Genomic DNA, 19,384 nt, shown 5'->3' with positions numbered 1-19,384 from the left:
TGTAATCCCAGCTACTTGGGAGGCTGAGGCAGGAGAATTGCTTGAACCCAGGAGGCGGAGGCTGCAGTGAGACAAGATCATGCCATTGCACTCCAGCCTGGGCGACAGAACAAAACTCCGTCTCAAAAAAAAAAAAAAAAAAGTCCAGGCACGGTGGCTCACGCCTGCTGTAATCCCAACACTTTGGGAGGCCACGGTGGGCGGATCACCTGAGGTCAGGAGTTCGAGACCAACCTGGCCAATATGGTGAAACCCCATCTCTACTAAAAATACAAAAATTAGCCAAGTGTGGTGGTGGGCACCTGGAGCGCCTGCTGAGGCAGAAGAATCGCTTGTACCTTGGAGGTGGAGGCTGCAGTGAGCCAAGATCGTGCCACTGTACTCCAGTCTGGGTGACACAGTGAGACTCCATCTCAAAGAAAAAAAAGAAATTTATTTATTTATTTATTTATTTATTTATTTATTTATTTTTTTTTTTTTTTGAGACGGAGTCTCGCTCTGTCGCCCAGGCTGGAGTGCAGTGGCGCGATCTCGGCTCACTGCAAGCTCTGCCTCCTGGGTTCACGCCATTCTCCTGCCTCAGCCTCCCGAGTAGCTGGGACCACAGGCGCCCACAACCGCGCCCGGCTAATTTTTTGTATTTTTAGTAGAGACGGGGTTTCACCGTGGTCTCGATCTCCTGACCTTGTGATCCACCCGCCTCGGCCTCCCAAAGTGCTGGGATTACAGGCGTGAGCCACCGCGCCCAGCCAGAAATTTATTATTGAGTGCTACTACATGCTAAGCACTGTCCTAGGCACAGAGGATATGGCAGTGAGTAGAAAGGGACTCAGAAAAATTGAGGTCACACAGAAAATAAATAAATAAATATTCAGACTGCAACAAATGCTATGGAGAACCTAAAATAAAGTGATATGAGATAAACTGGAGAAGGGACCAGCGTATTTAGGGAAGGCCTCTGAGGACTTGTCATTTCAACTCAGTCTTGAATGTGAAGAAGGAGCCAGTCCTGGGACGATCTGGAGAGAACACATTCCAGATAGTAAAAGCATCTCATTTAATCTTCACTACAACCTGTGAGAGAAATACTCTTCTCATATCTATTTTATAAATAAGGAAACTGAAGCACAGAGTGATTAAGATACTTGCCCGAGGTCACACACCTATTAAGAAGCAGACTATTTCAAAACATCATACTGTACACCATATATATATATATATAATTTTTATTTGTCATTAAAAATAAATTAATTTGGCCAGGCACAGTGGTTCACACCTGTGATCCCAGCATATTGTGAGGCCAAGGCAGGAGGATTGCTTGAGCCAAGGAGTTTGAGCCCAGCCTGAGGAACATAGAGAGACCTCATCTCTACAAAAAAATTTTAAAAATTAGCCAGGTATGGTGATGTGTGCCTGTAGTCCCAGCTACTCGGGAGGCTGAAGCAGGAGGATCACTTAAGCTTGGGAGGTCAAGGCTGCAGTGAGCTGTGATCGTGCCATTGCACTCCAGCCTGGATGACAGAAACCCTGTCTCGAAGATAAATTAATTAAAATTACACAACGTTGACACAATGTTTGCACATTTAATATAGGCAAAGTGCTTCAGCAGGGGGTAGATTTAGAAATTCGGTCATGGTAGTTGAAGAAACAGAGCAGTTAAATTAAAAAATCCCCTGCCTCTTCTTGAGGAAAACTAAGTAATAATCCCTGAAAACAGTGTATTCATGCAACAAATGTTTATTGAGCCCGTCTTATGCACCAAGCACTATGTTAGATGCTGGGGATGCAGTGGGGAACAAGACTGACACAGTCTAATTGGGGTGAGGGAGACAAGTAGAGAGGCCTACAGAGATAGAGGCTATAGAGGCTACTGCAGTCCAGAGAATGTGCCTGTGCATAGACGTGAGGCCTTGGGCCGAGGTCATCCGAGAACGTGCCAGTGGTCTGGTCCAATACAATGGAGGTAGTGTAGCAGGGTGGTGATGGTGGTGAGTGATGGGGCTAGAGCATGAGTGGTATATGAGACTGTGTACAAGAGAGCTAGCAAATCCCCCCTGCCATCCTCTCTTCAGAAGCTAACAAATTGTTTAATACTAAAACACAGGCAAGCAACTTTGCAAACAATCAATACTAGATACATTAGACTTGGGCTACGAGGTGCAAGTTGAGCATTTCACAACTGCAAGGGTGATATTCAGAGACTTGCCCTGAAGTTGCATAATGTATCAGCCTTGGAAAAGACTCAAGACCTCCATGGTAATAACAGGAGTTACTATGTGTCAGACACATTATACATGATCTCATTTAATCCTCACAACAGCTCTACAAGATGAAAATGATTTTCTCTGTTTTATAGATGAGGAAACTAAGGCTCAGAGAAACGGAGATTGTACCATTAGGAAATGACATCACTGGAACTCAAACCCAGGTTTGTCTAGCACCAAAGTCCACTTTCCCCCTCTATGCTCAAAACTCACTCCCAGAGAAGAGAGACTTCCATGTGGACTAGAAGATCCAGGAAGGCTTCTTGGTAGAGATAGGCAATGATCCTACTGTTAGAAGATGAGGAGGACTTGGCTAAGCAGAGAAGAGGATGAAGAGTATTCTTTGTGGGCATAACCCCTGGAACAGGGTGGACAAGTGCACCGTGTTGGAGGGAGGCTGCTTAGGGGGCTATTGCTCTCACCTAGGTGAGAAGAGATAAGGACAGCAGATGGGAGAAGGAGTTGAAGGGTAGGAAGAGAAGAAAATGAGACCCATTTCAAGTGAAGAACAACAGGACTTCATTCATTCTAGCCTACAGGAAACAGTTAAATGTCTACATAAGCCTCATTCACGATTAAGAGAGAAATTGAATTTGGAGCGTGGAAAGCTCCAGGCCTTAGAGCAAAGAGACGGGTTTCATGGAGGACAAGACTTAAGCTATGCTCTGATTTGTCTGACTGGATATATGTGAAAAAGAAGATGTTGACTCAAAGATGTCACCATCAAGAGCCCTAGAAGCTCAGAAGGCATGGTAAGCCCTGGATTTAAGTAAGGAAATTGGGGTGATGGTAGAGGATGGGGGGAAGATGAATCTAGGATGGACACATTGAGTTTGAGATGACAGTGACATCCAAGTAGATATGTCCAGGAATCAGCTCAAGAAATGTAATTACTGGGAGATAAAGCCTTGGGGGAATCACATGAGTGCAGGAAAGAGAATTCTCTAATACTCAATCCTCATGGCATTGTTAGGAAAAGGGCAGGAGAAGAACAGTCATCAAAATAGATAGAAGAGAAGTTATCAGAGATACGGAAGAAGTATGACTCATGAAATTTTAGGGAGGAGAGTTGGGTAGACTATAGTCTCCAGTACAACACATGACAAGAGGGAGTAAGCACAGGCTTCACAGAATTGTGAGCCTATGAATTGGACCTGAAGTGAGAGGTAGAATTGAATCAGGTGAAGATGTAGGGGGAGGGCATCCCAGGCAAAGGAAACAGTAAGAACAAAGATGCAGGCCAGGCATGGTGGCTCATGCCTGTAATCCCAGCACTTTGGGAGGCCGAGGTGGGAGGATCACTTGAGCTCAGGAGTTCAAGACCAGCCTGTATTTTTATATTTTTGTACCAAAAATACGAAAAAAAAAAATCAGCCAAGCGTGGTGGTGCACTGCATACCTGTAGTCCCAGCTACTTGGGAAGCTGAGGTGGGAGGATTGCTTGAGCCCAGGAGGTGAAGGTTGCAATGAGCCAAGATCGTGCCACTGCACTTCAACGTGGGTGACAGAGAGCGACCCTGTCTCAAAAAAAAAAAAAAAAAAAGATGTGGTCAAGGATCATTCATGGGTTAATGTCTCAGAATAATTGGGCATAATTTTTCAAAATTCAATAGTAATTTGCACTTGTTGGCTTGGACATATCATTAATCAGTAAAAAGTGTTCTTCAAACATTTCAGGTGCATGTTTGATCTTCTCAATTCGATTGTATATTTCTTGAGCAGGGCAGGGTGGGGGCTGTCTCCTGTTTGTTTTGCCTTGCTTTTTTTTTTTTTTTTTTTTTTGAGACGGAGTCTCACTCTGTCGCCCAGGGTAGAGTGCAGTGTCGCGATCTCGGCTCACTGCAGCCTTTGCCTCCCGCGTTCAAGTGATTCTTCTGCCTCAGTCTCCTGAGTAGCTGGAACTACAAGCTCATGCCACCACGCCTGGCTAATTTTTTGTATTTTTAGTAGAGATGGGGTTTCACTGTGTTAGCCAGGATGGTCTCAATCTCCTGACTTCGTGATCCACCCGCCTTGGCCTCCCAAAGTACTGGGATTACAGGCGTGAGCTACCATGCCCAGCCTGTTTGTTTTGCCTTGCTTTTCCATTACTTGGTGAAGGTACCCAGTAGATGGTCAATCCAGGTGACTGACTGACTGACTGGTACTGAGAAAGGGCGTGGGAGCCCATAAGCTAAAGGAACCATTCTAAAGATGGGAAGATAAAAACACCTTGTGAAAAACCTGCATTTCAAATTGACTAATTCATTTGCCTTTTGAAAGTGCCACTTCAAAAGAGTGTTTTTCTCCTTTACTGTGGTAATGTTCTTTAATTTTTAAGATGACATAATTTATAAAAATCCATAACAGTGTTAATCATATTTGTGATAATAAGATGAAATGCTTCATTGCCAACAAAAGAAATGAACATTTTCACCTTTCAATCTCTGGGAAAGCCAAAAATGTCTGAAACCGTTTGTTATGATAATTGCTTGTCAAATATTTAAAACTTAGGGCCATAGCGAGATTTTTCACCCATAAAAGGAAACTCAAAGTAACGTTTAAATTTTTATTCTCGTAGCCTGAAAGTAGCCAACCAGGTTTTTTAGAAAACTGTGTAAAGTATATGTAAATGTTAAGGGCAAAAAGTCTTTTCTTACTACTTTGAACCTATAGCCCACTTTGGAGATGCATAGAAATACACCCGTCCCTCCTTCACAAGTAATGAAGGCTTAGTCAAGCATTAAACTAAGCACACACACACACACACACACACACACACACACACACACACGTTTATAAGAAATACATTATCAGATCCTGTCATTTGCAACAACATGGAGGGAACTGGAGGTCATTATGTTAAGTGAAATAAGTCAAGCACAGAAAGGCAAACATTACATGTTCTCATTTATTTGTGGGAGCTAAAAGTCAAAACAATTGAACTCATGGAGCTAGACAGTAGAAGGATGGTTACCAGAGACTGAGAAGGGTAGTGGGGTGGGTGGTGGGAGGGAACTGGGGATGATAAATAGGTACAAAAAAATAGTTAAAAGAATGAATAAGACCTAATATTTGATAGCACAACAGGGTGACTATAGCCAATAATAATTTAATTGTACATTTTTAATTAACAAAAAGGGTGTAACTGGATTGTTTGTAACACAAAGGATAAATGCTTGAGGGGATGGATACCCCATCTTCCATGATGTGATTATTACACATCATGCCTGGATCAAAACATCTCATGTACCACATAAATATATACACCTACTACATACCCACAATTGTTTTTAATTTTATGAAAAAGAAATACATTATCAAGGGATGAGTGTTTATTTAAAAAAAAAAAAAAAGCTGGCTTTCACGAAAATGTCCTTTAATTCTCATTAGTGTTAATCCCTACAATGGAGCTCTACAATATCCTGTTTAAATTGTAATTTTATTTGAGAATAAAACAATGGGTTTAAAAATTGTAATTATACTTGTTTATTTCCCACAAAAGAGAGAAAGAGAGGGAGTGACTTGCAGTCTTGTGATTGTTCTACAACTTTTTCAGGAGAAAACAAATGAGGTCAGATTTCCGCTTATAAACTCACGTTGGTTATACAATTACAAGGCCTTCCGTATTCATTATCTATTGCTGAATAACGGATTACCCCCAAAACAACAAACCTTCATTGTGTCACAGGTTCTACGGGTCAGGAATCTGTGCACGACTTAGCTGAGTGCCTCTGGCTCAGTGTCTCTCGTAAGTTGCAGTCAAGCTGTGGCTGCCACTGTGGTCATCTCAAGTCTTAACTGGAGTTTGGAGAATCCACTCCCATGCTCACTCAAGTGGCTGATGGCAGGAGACCTCAGTTCCTCTCTTGTAGCTTTCTCCATAGGCTGTCCAAGCGTCCTCATAACATGGCAGCTGATGAAGAGGGAGAAGGGGAAGGGGATGACAAAAGGCCCAAGTTAGAAGTCACAGAAGTGACATCCCATGGCTTCTGCCATATTCTACTTGTTAAAAGAGTCTGGTCTAGCTCACAAGCTAGGAGGGATTACAGAAGAGTGGGAACACCAGGAGGCAGGATTAGTGGGGACCAGCGTAGAGGCTTCCTACCACCCCTTCAATCTTATCACACTGGCAAACTCCACAAATGCAATGTCCTTCAGTTTATTTGTGTAAATACCGTTAATGTCAAAACACAGGGTGGAAAAGGACATGCTATGCCACTGCTGTTTCCTGGTGTCCATCAGTTATATTTTCCCTCTTCAAGGAAAACAAGTTACAGGACTTGACTGATTGGTGAAAATCATTTCATAGGAAGCTTCTATTTATTTTTATAACAGGAGATTGACAAAGACAGTTAAAGCCAAAGGAAAAAAGCGTAAGATGTAAATCAAATAATAGCAATGATGATACTGGGTAGAGGCGCTAATGTTGGTTCTAATTATGTTCCCCACATTAGCAGTAATATGAACTCTTTCAACAATTCTCTAATGTAATGTAATTCAGATCAGGCCAAGGATACTCTAAAGTTTTTCAGAGTGGGGTGAGGAGGTAGGGGATCCAGGTAATGTGTGTCTGTGTGTGTGTGTGTGCACGCACGTATATATGTATGTATATATATTATGTATACTTATATTTATTATTATCCAGCATCCAAGGACAAGAGGCAGGGGACTTTGCTTATTGACTTGCATATGAGTAAGTCATATAGTACACTAAACTCCCCACCACTTGCTACTTCCGTTTTTCTTTGTTCTTATCCAATTCACAACCATCTGGCATGGCCTGTGGTGAGGTTCCTGTGGCTTACCTGAAGGGCAATGCATGAAATCGAAGTAGCTCCCAGAATGATGAAACACCAGTAGCGGAGAGGGGCTCACTTACTTGGCCTGGGCAGGTGGTGGGATTGCAGGAGGGTGCATAAACAGGTTTCTGAAAGGGAAGTGACAGGTTTGCCCAACTTTGCTATGTAGCTTTGTCAGCATTCATTGCTAGATGTTCTCTGACAGGTAAGGGGGAATTGGTCTGAGTCCTAGAAGTAAATGCTAATACCAGTTTTCAAATATAAGGGAACATGAAATAATCCCTGCCACCTGGGAACATGAAAAAAATTCCCTGTCAGCGAAGGCACTTTTATTTTACAGTTACTAGGAAGAATATTTAAATTGCTCAGGTTATTTTCAATGTTGTTTTGGCTTTGTCATAACACCCTATTATATAAACACTATACGAATGTAAATTATTCACCTTTTAAAGTTACTTTAAAATTTTTGACTCTTCGCCAAATATATTTCTATCAAGAGCTCTTTAAAGCTCTGTCTGCAACTTAAGCACACATCTTTAAAAGAAAAGCTCGTTTTCCAAGTAATGCCTACAGAATAATTATTCTATTTTTGAAGCTGTATTTACATAACAAAGCACTAAAGGAAGCCCAGTGTAGGGAGAGAATCCAGTCCTAAAGCAACAGTGAGACTGGTTTCTATGGAGTTAGAGAAATTCTAGCTCTCTCCACTGCCAAGGGTGGGTCAGGACAGGAACAAATTGACCCAAAAGTAAGCCTCAATGTCATTCCTACAGCAACTCCCTGTGATAATTTACAGTCTGCAATCAAAATAAAATAATCTCTTCAAAAATCTCGTTCTTTTATGGTTCATTCTACAAATTAATTCTCATTTTCATTTCATATTTCATCAATTTAACTTTCTTTCGCTTTACCCAGGTAAAGAAATCACACGCCTCTAATGATAGATGCACCTAAACTCTAAATAGGTTTTGGTATTTGAGTTACAGCAAGTACAGGGAATGGAATATCTAAGTTGCCCAAGTTACTATCAATGTTGTTTTAACTTCGCGAAAATATTTAATGACAATTTTTTTAAACTGCCCATGAAAAAGAACATTCTCCAGTTTGAAGCTCTGCCACTACCAAAAAACAAAAACAAAAACGAAAACCACAGTCTCAATCCAGAAGGTACGTACTATATTTTCACTCCTCTGTTCCATCAAATCAGCACACAATAGTAAGTTTCTGTCTTTCAATTAATTTTTTAACCTGATATTTACTGGTATTTCATAGCATACTTTGTATGAGTAATTAAACAAAAAATTGATTAACTTTAAAGGTTAATTAATATCAAGTCCTAGTTGGGACTTCTGGTGTGTGCAAGTGCAGGTGTGTGAGAGAGGGAGGGAGAAAGGGAGGGGGGAGACAGGGAGGGAATACCTGGGGTGGGGGAATAATCCAGTACATCTCCTGATACAGAATAGGCATATGATAAATAGTATTCTTCCACTCTTTATGTTCCCAAATAAGAAAGTTCACTCCAGTGTGGCATGGAGAATGGGATATTCTAATTATTCAGGTAGTCCTAGGTTTACCATAGTTTGTAGTCCACAGGGTTATACCATATAAGCCCAGAGAATCTGTTAAAAAACACTGCAACTAAAGTCACAACTCCTCTGCCTACTTCCAGGCCCCCCATAATCTCTTTTTTTTTTTTTTTTTTTTTTTGAGACAGAGTCTCAGTCTGTCGGCCAGGCTGGAGTGCAGAGGTGCAATCTCGGCTCACTGCAACCTCTGCTGCCCGGGTTCAAACAATTCTCCTGCCTCAGCCTCCTGAGTAGCTGGGATTACAGGCACCTGCCACCACACCCGGCTAATTTTTGTATTTTTAGTAGAGACGAGGTTTCATCATCTTGGCCAGGCTGGTCTTAAACTCCTGACCTCGTGATCAGTCCAACTCGGCCTTCCAAAGTGCTGGGATTTCAGGCATGAGCCACTGCGCCCAAGCTTTTTTTTTTTTTTTTTTTTTGAGACAATAGTCTGTCACCCAGGCTGGAGTGCAGTGGCACGATCTCCACTCACTGCAACCTCTGCCTCCTGGGTTTAAGCTACTCTTCATTCTCCTGCCTCAGCCTCCCAAGTAGCTGGGATTACAGGCACACGCCACCAGGCCCGGCTAGATTTTGTATTTTTTAGTAGAGACCGGTTTTCACCATGTTGGCCAGACTGGTCTCCAACTCTTGGCCTCAAGCAATCGACCCACCTCGGCCTCCCAAAGTGCTGGGATTACAGGCGTGAGCCACCGCGCCCACCCCCCACACCCCCATAATGTGACATCACCCTACTTGTCCAGACCAGTCTCTAATTCCCCAGTAGAAAGGCTCTGTCCAACTAGGTCCATCTCCTTTCAGTTCTTCTCTGTCTCCTGGCCTCTGAAAATGCTCTTTTGCCCATTCCATCCAAATTCCACCTTCCCTTCAAGGATCAACTTGAAGCTTAAAAGTATAAAATGATGGTGACAGATTTTCAGGAGAGAGTTTATAGTACTGAGCAGCTAATTTAAAAGCAAATTAATTCTATATTATACCAGAGGATGTGTTCCAAGTGTCAGTCCCAGATGGACATCTGTGAAGCCAACGTGTTAGATATGAGTTCAACAACCCTTGGTCAGCACCAAGAACACCAAATGGTGCCTAAGCCAACTCTTGAGGATGTTAGCCATCATCTTTACCACCACCACAGCACCTTGTTCTCACTTCTTCTGGTTCCTTTTTTCCCTTCTCAGGTATATGTTCACTTAACAATATGTATTGGATTTCTTTCTAACTTGGCTGGGCACAGTGGCTCAAGTCTGTAATCCCAGCACTTTGGGAGGTCAAGGCAGGTGAATCACTTGAGGTCAGGAGTTTGAGACCAGCCTGGTCAACAAGGTGAAACCCCGTTTCTACTAAAAATACAAAAATTAGCCAAGTATGGTGGTGCATGCCTGTAATCACAGCTATTTGGGAGGGTGAGGCATGATAATTGCTTGAACCTGGGAGGCGGAAGTTGCAGTGAGCTGAGATGGTACCACTGTACTCCAGGCTGGGCGACAGAGGGAGATTCTATCTCAAAAAACAAACAAATAAAAACAAAACAAAACAAAAAAGCAAATATGTATTGGACATCAACGGATGCAAAGTATTGTGCAAAGCGCTGAGAAGATACTTATAGACAGACATGTCCTTACCCTCTAGGAGCTTACTGTCTGTTAGGAAGAGAGTCTCAGAACAACTAAGTTCATTAAAGTGCTGTGACAGGACAGGACAGAGGCAGTTAACTCCAACTCTGAGGCCATCTGAGAAGGCTTCATGGAAGAGGTGGCATTTGAGCTGAGCCTAAAAAGGATGTGGAAATGGAAGGAACAGGGATATCCAGCATAAATGCATAAAGAAGGTGTGACTGGAGGAGTAGGAGATGCAAGCAGAGGTGAAGACTGGAGCCAGATTGTAGAAGGCCTTGAACGCCACATTAAGGAGTTAAGCTTTTTAGTCACCTGCCTTTTGTGCCGAGGATTAACATGATCAAAATTGTGTTTTCCCAGCAGAACTCCATGGACCACTGGGAGAGGAGCAGAACTCAGCTGAGAGATAAATGGGGGGCCTGAAAAGGTCACCTTGATGACATCATGGTGGCAAGTGGAGACTCTGAACTTGAGGACAGATAGTAGGGACAGAGGAGAAGGACTTGGTTTTCTTTCTCTTCTTTCATCTTCTTTCTTTCTCTCCTCTGCCCTGGCCCTTGCTCTCCACCCTACTCTCGTTTTCACTCTTCCCTGCCTACGGCGTAGGCATTCCTGGGGACTCTGGACTAAAGAAGCTGTTGAGCCCTGGGTTTAGGGCAAATGCTAAAATTAAAAACGGGATCTGGATTTCCATTTCCTCTTCCACGCGTAGGGCTGGGGCTTACTCTGGTCATGAACCGCTGCAAAATCCCACCCAATCTCAAGCCCAAGAATAATTTTAAGAAACAGGAGGCAAAAGAAATGGCATTATCCATCAGTCCTAGACACTCTATCGCTGTTTTTTTGTTTGCCTTTTGGTTTTTGTTTTTGTTTTTGTTTTTTGACAGAGTCTTGCTCTGTCGTCCAGGCTGGAGTTCAGTGGTGCGATCTCGGTTCACTACAACCTCCACCTCCCAGGTTCAAGCGATTCTCCTGCCTCAGCCTCCCGAGTAGCTGGGATTACAGGCACCCACCACCATGCCTGGTGAATTGACACTCTATCTCTTACGTTTTAATTTTTTAAAATGCAAACGGATGTTCGGGGGAAAGAATGGCAACCATGAGTGAGTTCAGTTCCGGATGATGTCGTGTTACCATCTCTCATGTAAACATTTCAGATATGCACATTCACTTTCTCTCTGCTATTTCAATAACGTATTTCATGCTTTGGAAAATACTGCAGCTGCATCTTGGCTTTAAACAAAGATAGCATCCCTTCGCACTCTTCGATTTGTGGTTCCCTCCTATTCTTTCTACCCAGCAAGATATTATTTGCCCCCAGGAGTGTTTTCTTTTCATATAACAAGATCCGGAAAGCGATGTCATTCAGACATCACAAAGCAGAGCTCTGTGCTTTTTACAGGACATCCTTGGTGCTGGTCACTTTTGGTTAGTGTTTTTGTTTGTTTATTTCAATTTTTTTGATATCAATGGAGCAACCAACCTTCCAAAGGCACTTCAGCTTCCCTCAACAAGATTGCATTTAACAGGTTGACACTGATATACTGGGGTTTCTTTTTCTTTTCTCCTTTTTATAATTAGCTGAAATTCAAGGAAAGTGCTAGAAGTGTGAGGTGAAACTGATTACCGTAATTTTATGGTGAAAGCAAGTGACTAAATCTAGCCTAGTACTATACTTGAACCCCCATTATGGCCACCACACCTACAAGAGATGGGTTTTTGGTCTCCATGCCCCTGTCATTACATTTTGCTCTGTCAGTTCATGCTCTGTGCAAAGGACAGCAAGTCCTGGCCACTTACAGGTTGCACTATAGGGCCAGCATGGTGTAAAGAGACACTGAGACTGTCCTACACCCCTTCATTCTCGCCCTCCTTAGCAAAAAGTTCCAATCATTGCCGTCATCTGAGACAGTCTTTGATTTAATGGGCAAAAATCCAGGAATAATTAAGACAATGACACTAAACACCCAGGAAAAAAAAAGAAAGAAAAAAAAAAGCCTGGTTGAAAGAAGAAATCCAGGCAGCACTGAAGGTAGCGATTCTGCATCTTTGAGGAGGGAAAAGAGATCTAGAAATCAAAAGCAACAGCTACCAATGACTTACTAAGCTTCTCTTTGGCAGAAAGGAAAAATTTACTAATTCATTCTACTTTTTCCTGGTGAGATCATGGGGGTAGGAGAAGTTAAGATTAGAATTTTTCTCCCAAAGTTCTGAGTTTTGCAAATAACTATATTTTATAATTAATTTCATAAAATAAAATAACATAAAAATTACCAAAGGACACTATCTTTTTTGTTTAATCTGAGAGTAGGACAAGCATTCTTACATTATGTATTATACAGTTACTACTCACTGCTAGCCATTGCTTGAACCCTGAAAAAAAGCCTTTACAAATAACACAATAGAAGCTTCATAACACAATTACAGTTTTCTTTCTGTTAAATTTGTAACTCTATCCTGATTCTATCTCTCTAAAGACTTCAGGATATTTACAACATAAGGAAAGTCTTGTTTCCCTAACTCAAGGCCTTCATTAAAAGCACAATCATAAACAGCATTTCTATTTAAAATAAAAATGGGAAGTTCTAGAAATCTTCTTTGTAACTTACAAAAATAAGTTTTAATGCAACTTGATTCTCCAGCATCTATTTCCCAAGATTCATTCACAGTTGCTTTCCAGAAAACATTTTCCAAAATTTACGCCAGATACCATGTTATGCATAACTTCCTTGCTGAATATCTCTAGTCTAGAGCTAATTTATTTTTCTCAGCTGTGCCCTCAGAGCCTTCAAAGCTATTGCTCCCTCGGCTAACTATGATTGTTCCTTATCAATATAATTTCCGAATGTTTCACGGAACAAAAAGAGAAAGGAAAATATGTGCTATTTTCCTGAAAACAGCTGCCTTGAAACACTATTTCAGAAGGGACCAAAAAAAACAATAGATGGTGTGCAATTTTCATTTCAGGTTCCTAGTTGCCCCGCGAGAAGTTGCCTGACTACCAGTTGCAGGCCCCCCCCCCCAACACCCCAGTTGGTGAGCTGTGCCTGTTTTCAATGCTAGGATAAGTTTCTCACCACTTCTCAGGGCAATTTATATCCTGTGAGTTTTGTCAAGTTGGGAAGGGCCTACCAAAAGAGAAGCCATTTGCAGAATCAGGGTTTGCTTCAAAGGTCCTAAGAAAATCCTTGAGACATCACAGTTGAAAAACATTTGAAGGTTGTTCACTTGAGTAAATGCTTAAGCTTGTCCTCCCTTACTTTCTCCGGCCTGTAGCAATATTACTCACCCTCAAAGAATTCATCAATATTCAACTGGCTCTCCAATTTGCTGAGGTAGCAAAAGGAGTTTAATAAAGAAAGCTGCTACAATTTGTCTTTAGAGAACGTGCCACAAACTCAACTTTTATCTTATGTCGCTGGAATCTTCTGCCCTTTTACTAATTTAGGTGGGGAAATGAATGCTTACTTGTAGCAACCCAAGCAAATTTACCCACGAAGGCAAGCCTTAAAAACCCAGCAAAGCCTTTCATCCCAAGGGCACCAAAGCTTTATAAATGATCTATCTGAGGATTTAGAAGCGTGTTCAGTCACGTCTCACAGCCCGGCAAACTTTCAGCCCTGTCCACGAGGATTTTTGAAAATCTTAACAGGGAAACTTGTAGCTTAGTAATAAGAGTTTTTAGCGCCCACCGAAACTGGGCGAGTATCAGCCGTTTTAAAAACCTTTCCTGAAAAGAAAATCTTGCTCTGTAAAACCTTTTTGGTTAACTTTTCAAAACAGCTTTGCAGACCCTGGAAGACGCTACTCTTTTCCCTCCCCGCGCCCCGGAAAAGAGCCGCAGACGCCAGCGAAAGGCTGCGAAACGCTTGCAACGCCTTGGGTTTGTGAGATCGCCCTTGCAAAGACATTTCAGATTTTCCATCAGCTCTACAGAAATATCACAGTAAAATGCATGCGAGAGTTAAGTAGCTCAAACTCGAGCGCCGAGCACGGCAGATTCCGCGGTTTTATTTTTGTAAACTGATTTCGTGTGTGTGTGTGCGCGCGCGCGTGTTGCTGCTTTCTTTCGGCACCTGATTTTTTTTTCCCCCAGCGCCCGCACGCGGTTCTGGGCTACCCCGCGCGCCGTCTGCAGGCCGCGACAACTACGGCCTCCCTCGGGGAATGCGGTGGCCGGCCGCGGTGGCGACGACTGCAGGCGCGCGGCTCAGCTCCCCGCGGCCCACGGGTTTCTTTGCTCATCCATGGCGCAGCCGAGCCCACCGAGTCTGAGTCGGACCAGGGGTTGCTGAGAGCCGCCAGGAAGTCCCCACCCTGCACTGCCCCCAAAGCTCTCCTCCGCAGAGCTTTGCCCCATCTGCCCCAAGGCTCCAATGGCCCCTCCTGGCCTGCCCAGGGCTATGGCAGCTGCAGGCCAGCTCTACCCATTGCTCTTCCCGTCCAGACCCCACTGGCCTTGAGCCCTGCTTGCTCGCAGATTTGTCCCACCCGGGACAGGGAAAGGAAAAGAAGCCGCGTTCATTTTCTTAGCATTCAGGCACTATTTTATAAGGGAACTCTTCCAAAATTTTCATTTAGGAAAGTTGAAAGAACGGTACAACGAACGTCTGTTTACCCCCCACCCCCAACAGGATGCAACAACTGTTAACATATTGCAATACTTGCTTCCTTTCTGTTCTCTCTCATAATGTGTGCGTATGTTAGCTGCATCATTTGAAAACTGCAGACATCGTGACATTTCACTTCTGTACACTTCAGCATGCATCTTCAAGGATAAGGACCTCCTTACCTTCAATACCATTCTCACAAATACAAAATAGCATGGTCCCTAATAGGGTCTAACATCCAGGATAAGGGCTCCTTTCCCTCCTGTTTTCCCCACTTCAGTCTTAAATATCAGTTTCCCTTCTTGTACTGGACACATGTGTAAACAATTGCTCCTCCCTCTGTTATGCCCACCAAAGGACTATGGGGCTCACCCTGTCCCGGGGCCTCTCTACCTGAGAGCTTGGTGGGGTGGCGAGGGCTGGGGCGTCTCGACAGACCTGCACTCAAACGCGTGGCGAGAGCGCTGCATCCACGCGGTCTGAGACCCCCCGTTTCCTTTCCCAAACCATCTCAGGTTTGGGAAGCACCGAACAAGAAGCCTCGCTCAGCCACCTTGCGCCCTCCCGGCGGCTCAAAGGAACCACCAGAGGACCGGTGAGCGCGGGGTGGCGTCCATCGGAGGAGCCTCTGGGTGCGCGCTGTGCTATCTCGTGCCCTTGGCTTTGCTGTTTGCCATCCTCCGTTTTTTCTCCCCGAGCCCTCGCTATTCGTCTTGGTGTTGGTTACTCTGGGCGCCCAGTGCCCTTCTCGGCCCGCCCCCGCAGCGGGCCAAGGCTGCGGCTTCGAGCGCCTGCACAACCCCCTTCCCTACCGCTCCTTTCCTCCCCTCCCCCCTTCCGCCCCCGGGCCCCGGAGCCGAGCGGGGCCACCGGGGGGCGGGGAGCGCCAGCAGCGCGTGGCCACGCCCCCCGAGCCGGCTTTTTCTAGGGCGGCTCCGGGAGCCTCTCCGCCGGCTGCGCCGCTCGCCTCCCAGTGAGCGCTCCGCGCTGGCCCCTAGCTCCGCGCCGCGCCGCTCCGCTCCGCCTCCGCCACGCCGCTCTCCGAGCTTCGGCAGCAGCCAGCGTCCCTTCCGCGCTGCGACCCCGGCTCTCGGCTCTGCGTCCCTGTAGCTCCGTGCCCGGCACCTCGCGCCCCGCAACCTCGCCGTCTCCCAAGTCCCGGTCCCCGCTTCTGTCGCTGTCCGTCGCTGTCCGTGTGTCGCTCGCTCGGTCTGTCTCTCCGCCTCCCCAGCCCTTCCTCCCTCTCTCCCTCGCTGGCTTGCACGTTCGCTCGCTCTCGGACGCGGCGAAACAGCTTCGCAGGCAAATCCCAGAAACCTTTGCAAAAAGCTTGCAATGAAATTTAAGAAGTTCTTCGATTTCGGCGCCATTTTCGAGTGGAGCCAGAGGTGACATGCGATTTTTAAAAAAGGGACTTGGTGGCTGGCCTCTTTCCCGATTGTAACGTCTGTTAACGGCAGGCCGAAAAAAATCTGGTGGTAATTCTGAAAAAAGTGCTGTGGCGTTTGGGGGTTGTAAAGCACGTTTTGGGGGCGGGATGGGGGCAAATCTGACCTTTACAGTGTTTAACAAATGAGTGCGACCGGGAAATTCTCAGGAAACGGACTGGGAAAAAAAACCTAACATGGAGGGGGCGGGGAGAGAAAACTGAGTAAGGGGCAGTGACCGACTGTCAGCCTCGCTATGGTCGGGAGCGACTGGTTTTGACAGAATGTAAATGAACTTTTCCTGACTCTTACTTGCAAGCAGTTAGTTATGTCTTGGAAAGAAATGTGTGATTAATTTCACATTGTCTCTCCGGAATTTTAACTTTCAAAGTTGTTTAGTTTTCCCTGTAGGGAACTTGACATTGGGAAAGTTTGGCTAGAATGCGCCACGGGAAGGTACATCGTGTGTTTGGGGTGTGGGAGACGAAGGCATATGCAAAATTAAAAGACAAAACGTTGTAAAGTATGAACAGAGGAACAGGCGTATTCTTTGGCTCTTAAATCATTTAGCCAAACACATTGCAGTTCAGAAGGGGGTGGGGCTATGGCAACCCGAAAGTATCGATTCTTTGTCTATTGTATCAGCGAATGACCCTCTCCTGAAGTGTCAGGACGCCCCTTTGTAATCTCTTTTCGTAAGTAAATTTCAGTCTAAGGGGAAATATGTAAACTAGGGGATCAGGGTGGCTTTTTAGGGGTGTAACTCGTTGTACTATCACTGGGAGAGATGAAAGGGGTTAGGGTGAAAGGTGTAAATGAATTTGATTCCAAGAACAATCTGGAAGGGACCTTCGCCTTTGACACCGATGCTATTTCGAATGAACTTTTGTTTTTCTAAGTAGTCAACTAAGGAAATGTTAAATTAGGCATGACTTTAACTTCTGACATGATGGCTCGTATATGTGTGTGGAACAAAATATTGGGATAAAGTTGTGGAGTTTTAAATTATAATTGTACATTTGCTAAACATGTTTTTTTTTCTTCTTTTTAAGGGCAGTCAACGACGTTTTTCTCCATTAATCCCAGTCAATGTAAAATTGTTTGTAAATATCATTGCCAAAACAAGATGGAATGTAGAGATACTTGATTGTCTGTCCCAATTTAGGGAATGGGGTTATTGTTACTAATGACTTTTTTTTTTTTTTTTTTCATGACATAGTGTATTTGTTACCACTGGATCTCAGTCTGGATGTTATAAATTTGATACTTAATCTTAGTAAATACTCTGCACATTTTATTAATTAATAAATAGGACACTTAACATTCATTGTACTGGTTTTGAAAAACCGACATAATTTGTAAATGTAACAAGATACTTACAGTTGGATAATTTAAATGTCTGGTACTTGTGCTGAAATGTATTGTAACTTTCAAAACCATTACAGTTAGTGCTGATTTTGTTTTAACTTTTAGGTTTGTGATTGAGGATTTCAGAGTGGGTTTTTTTTTTAATGCTTAATTGAATATTGTATTCAAACAAAAAGGGGTCATGCATGTGACTTGTTGCTAATATGTGTCCATTTTAAAAAGGAAAAAGTGGTATCTAATGAGTTAATCATTAAGGAGTATGCGCAGTGCCGGCCATTTCAGGACATGAAAGAGTTTCTGTGGAGCTGCTTGAAACAGGAAGGAGCGACTTGACATCAAGTATTTAAACTTTTTGATTTATGTTTTGATAGACGGCATTGATAGGTGTAAGTTACAAATAAGTTTGAGTAACCAGTTTAATATGTAAACTGGTATTTCATCTACAGAAATTTCTCTGTCATTGTTTGAAGCTCTTAAAAATGACTCAGAGCAGGGGTGTTGTAAGAAAAAACACTAGCAGTGAGTTAGGACATCAAATGCTTTTAAAGATGGATATATATGTCGCAGCGATAGTATATATTAGAATCAGCTGAAGCTACCGGTGAGGTTTTGGTTATTTTCTTTCAGTCATCTGAGTCCATTTCCAATAAAGGATTTTTGTTTTGTTTTGTTTTTAATGGGGACAATGAATGAGACTTGTAATATGCAGCAGGAAGAAGTTTCACCAAGACTTTGAAGCTGGCAAGAATGATCCAGATGTCCAATTGCCTCTACTTAATCTTACTCGTCTACTTTCAGAAGTAATTAGATTCTCCTCCACACTAATTCCTATCTCCCATCGCTCTGCTTTTCACCACTACATTTTTCCAAGATTCATCCTCGGGAAAAAATTGAGAGCCACACCTTCGGTTCCACCTGCAGCTCCTGGAAATCAAATGATGAAGTTATAAAAAGTACCTTAACTTGGAGTGAGGTGGCCTAGTCATAAGTTTTGCCCTATTCCTTGCCATGGGGTAGGGCGGGGCTTCCTCCAGTCATCCAGTCTTTCTTCACCCGCAGGTACCCCAGATCTGTCCCCCTTCATTGACTCCGAGGGGATACAGCAGCAATTCATGTTTTGAAGTGTTCTAAATGGTTCAAAACGTGAGGCGCTGCTATACCCCCTCGTGGGGAAGGTAGAAGGTGGGGTCTGCCGGACGCGTGTTCCTGCCACCAGGTGCCCGCTCCCCGCGAGGCCGGCTCAGGAGCAGGTAGGTGGGCGGGGGCTCGCGTCTCTCTTTCCGGCGGGTCCTCGACCTTCCTTGTCCATGCAGCAGGACTGTAGTCCGGGGAGGGCAGTATTCCTGGCTGGGCTAGGGGTGGCCGGTCCAGGGCGCACGTAGGCGGTGCGAGTCGAGGAGGGACGCGGTGCCCGCGCTCAGCCGTGCCCTAGCAGCGGGAACAGTTCTGCAGTGAGTGATCAGTACTCTGGAGTATTGTTTCCGCTGCCAGGGTAAGTCTGGGACTGCCGTTCGGGCCTACCCAGCAGGTAAGTCTTAGGCCATCGCCTGCGGCGTGGGCCCTGGGAGCAGCGCGACCCAAGATTGCATCAAACGTTTGCCCCGTCCTTGCATATGTGACTGGACGTGAATGATGCTTCATTTTGGCACCCCCTTTCCCTGCTCAGGTAGAATTTAAACAATTGAAAAAAATCCCTTCCCAATCAGAATACCATCCACAGGACAACGAAGAA

General features: G+C 44.2%; 1 protein-coding gene across 4 annotated transcripts; it reads right to left on the bottom strand.

The window, feature by feature from the left end:
* Window positions 1-1,243: 1,243 nt before the first annotated feature.
* Window positions 1,244-18,896, bottom strand: LOC141409431 (uncharacterized). Of its 4 annotated transcripts, XM_074029760.1 has the most exons (5): window positions 15,296-18,896; window positions 7,052-7,173; window positions 5,919-6,159; window positions 3,664-3,781; window positions 1,244-1,527 (listed from the first exon to the last, which is right to left on the bottom strand). In XM_074029760.1, exon 1 carries the CDS (start codon window positions 16,225-16,227, stop codon window positions 15,562-15,564), a length of 666 nt encoding a protein of 221 aa, XP_073885861.1. In that variant the 5' UTR covers window positions 16,228-18,896; the 3' UTR covers window positions 1,244-1,527; window positions 3,664-3,781; window positions 5,919-6,159; window positions 7,052-7,173; window positions 15,296-15,561. The 4 variants fall into 4 exon arrangements, with proteins under 4 accessions (XP_073885861.1, XP_073885862.1, XP_073885859.1 ...); XM_074029761.1 differs by lacking the exons at window positions 1,244-1,527; window positions 3,664-3,781 and having other exon boundaries at window positions 5,137-6,159; window positions 15,230-18,896; XM_074029758.1 differs by lacking the exons at window positions 1,244-1,527; window positions 3,664-3,781 and having other exon boundaries at window positions 5,137-6,159; window positions 15,251-18,896.
* Between the last annotated feature and the right edge of the window lie 488 nt (window positions 18,897-19,384).

This window comes from Macaca fascicularis, chromosome X (genome assembly GCF_037993035.2).
Source record: "Macaca fascicularis isolate 582-1 chromosome X, T2T-MFA8v1.1".
In the NCBI taxonomy this organism is placed as follows: domain Eukaryota; kingdom Metazoa; phylum Chordata; class Mammalia; order Primates; family Cercopithecidae; genus Macaca; species Macaca fascicularis.
Note: the sequence above shows the minus strand (reverse complement) of the source record. Positions and strands in the feature narration are given on the sequence as shown.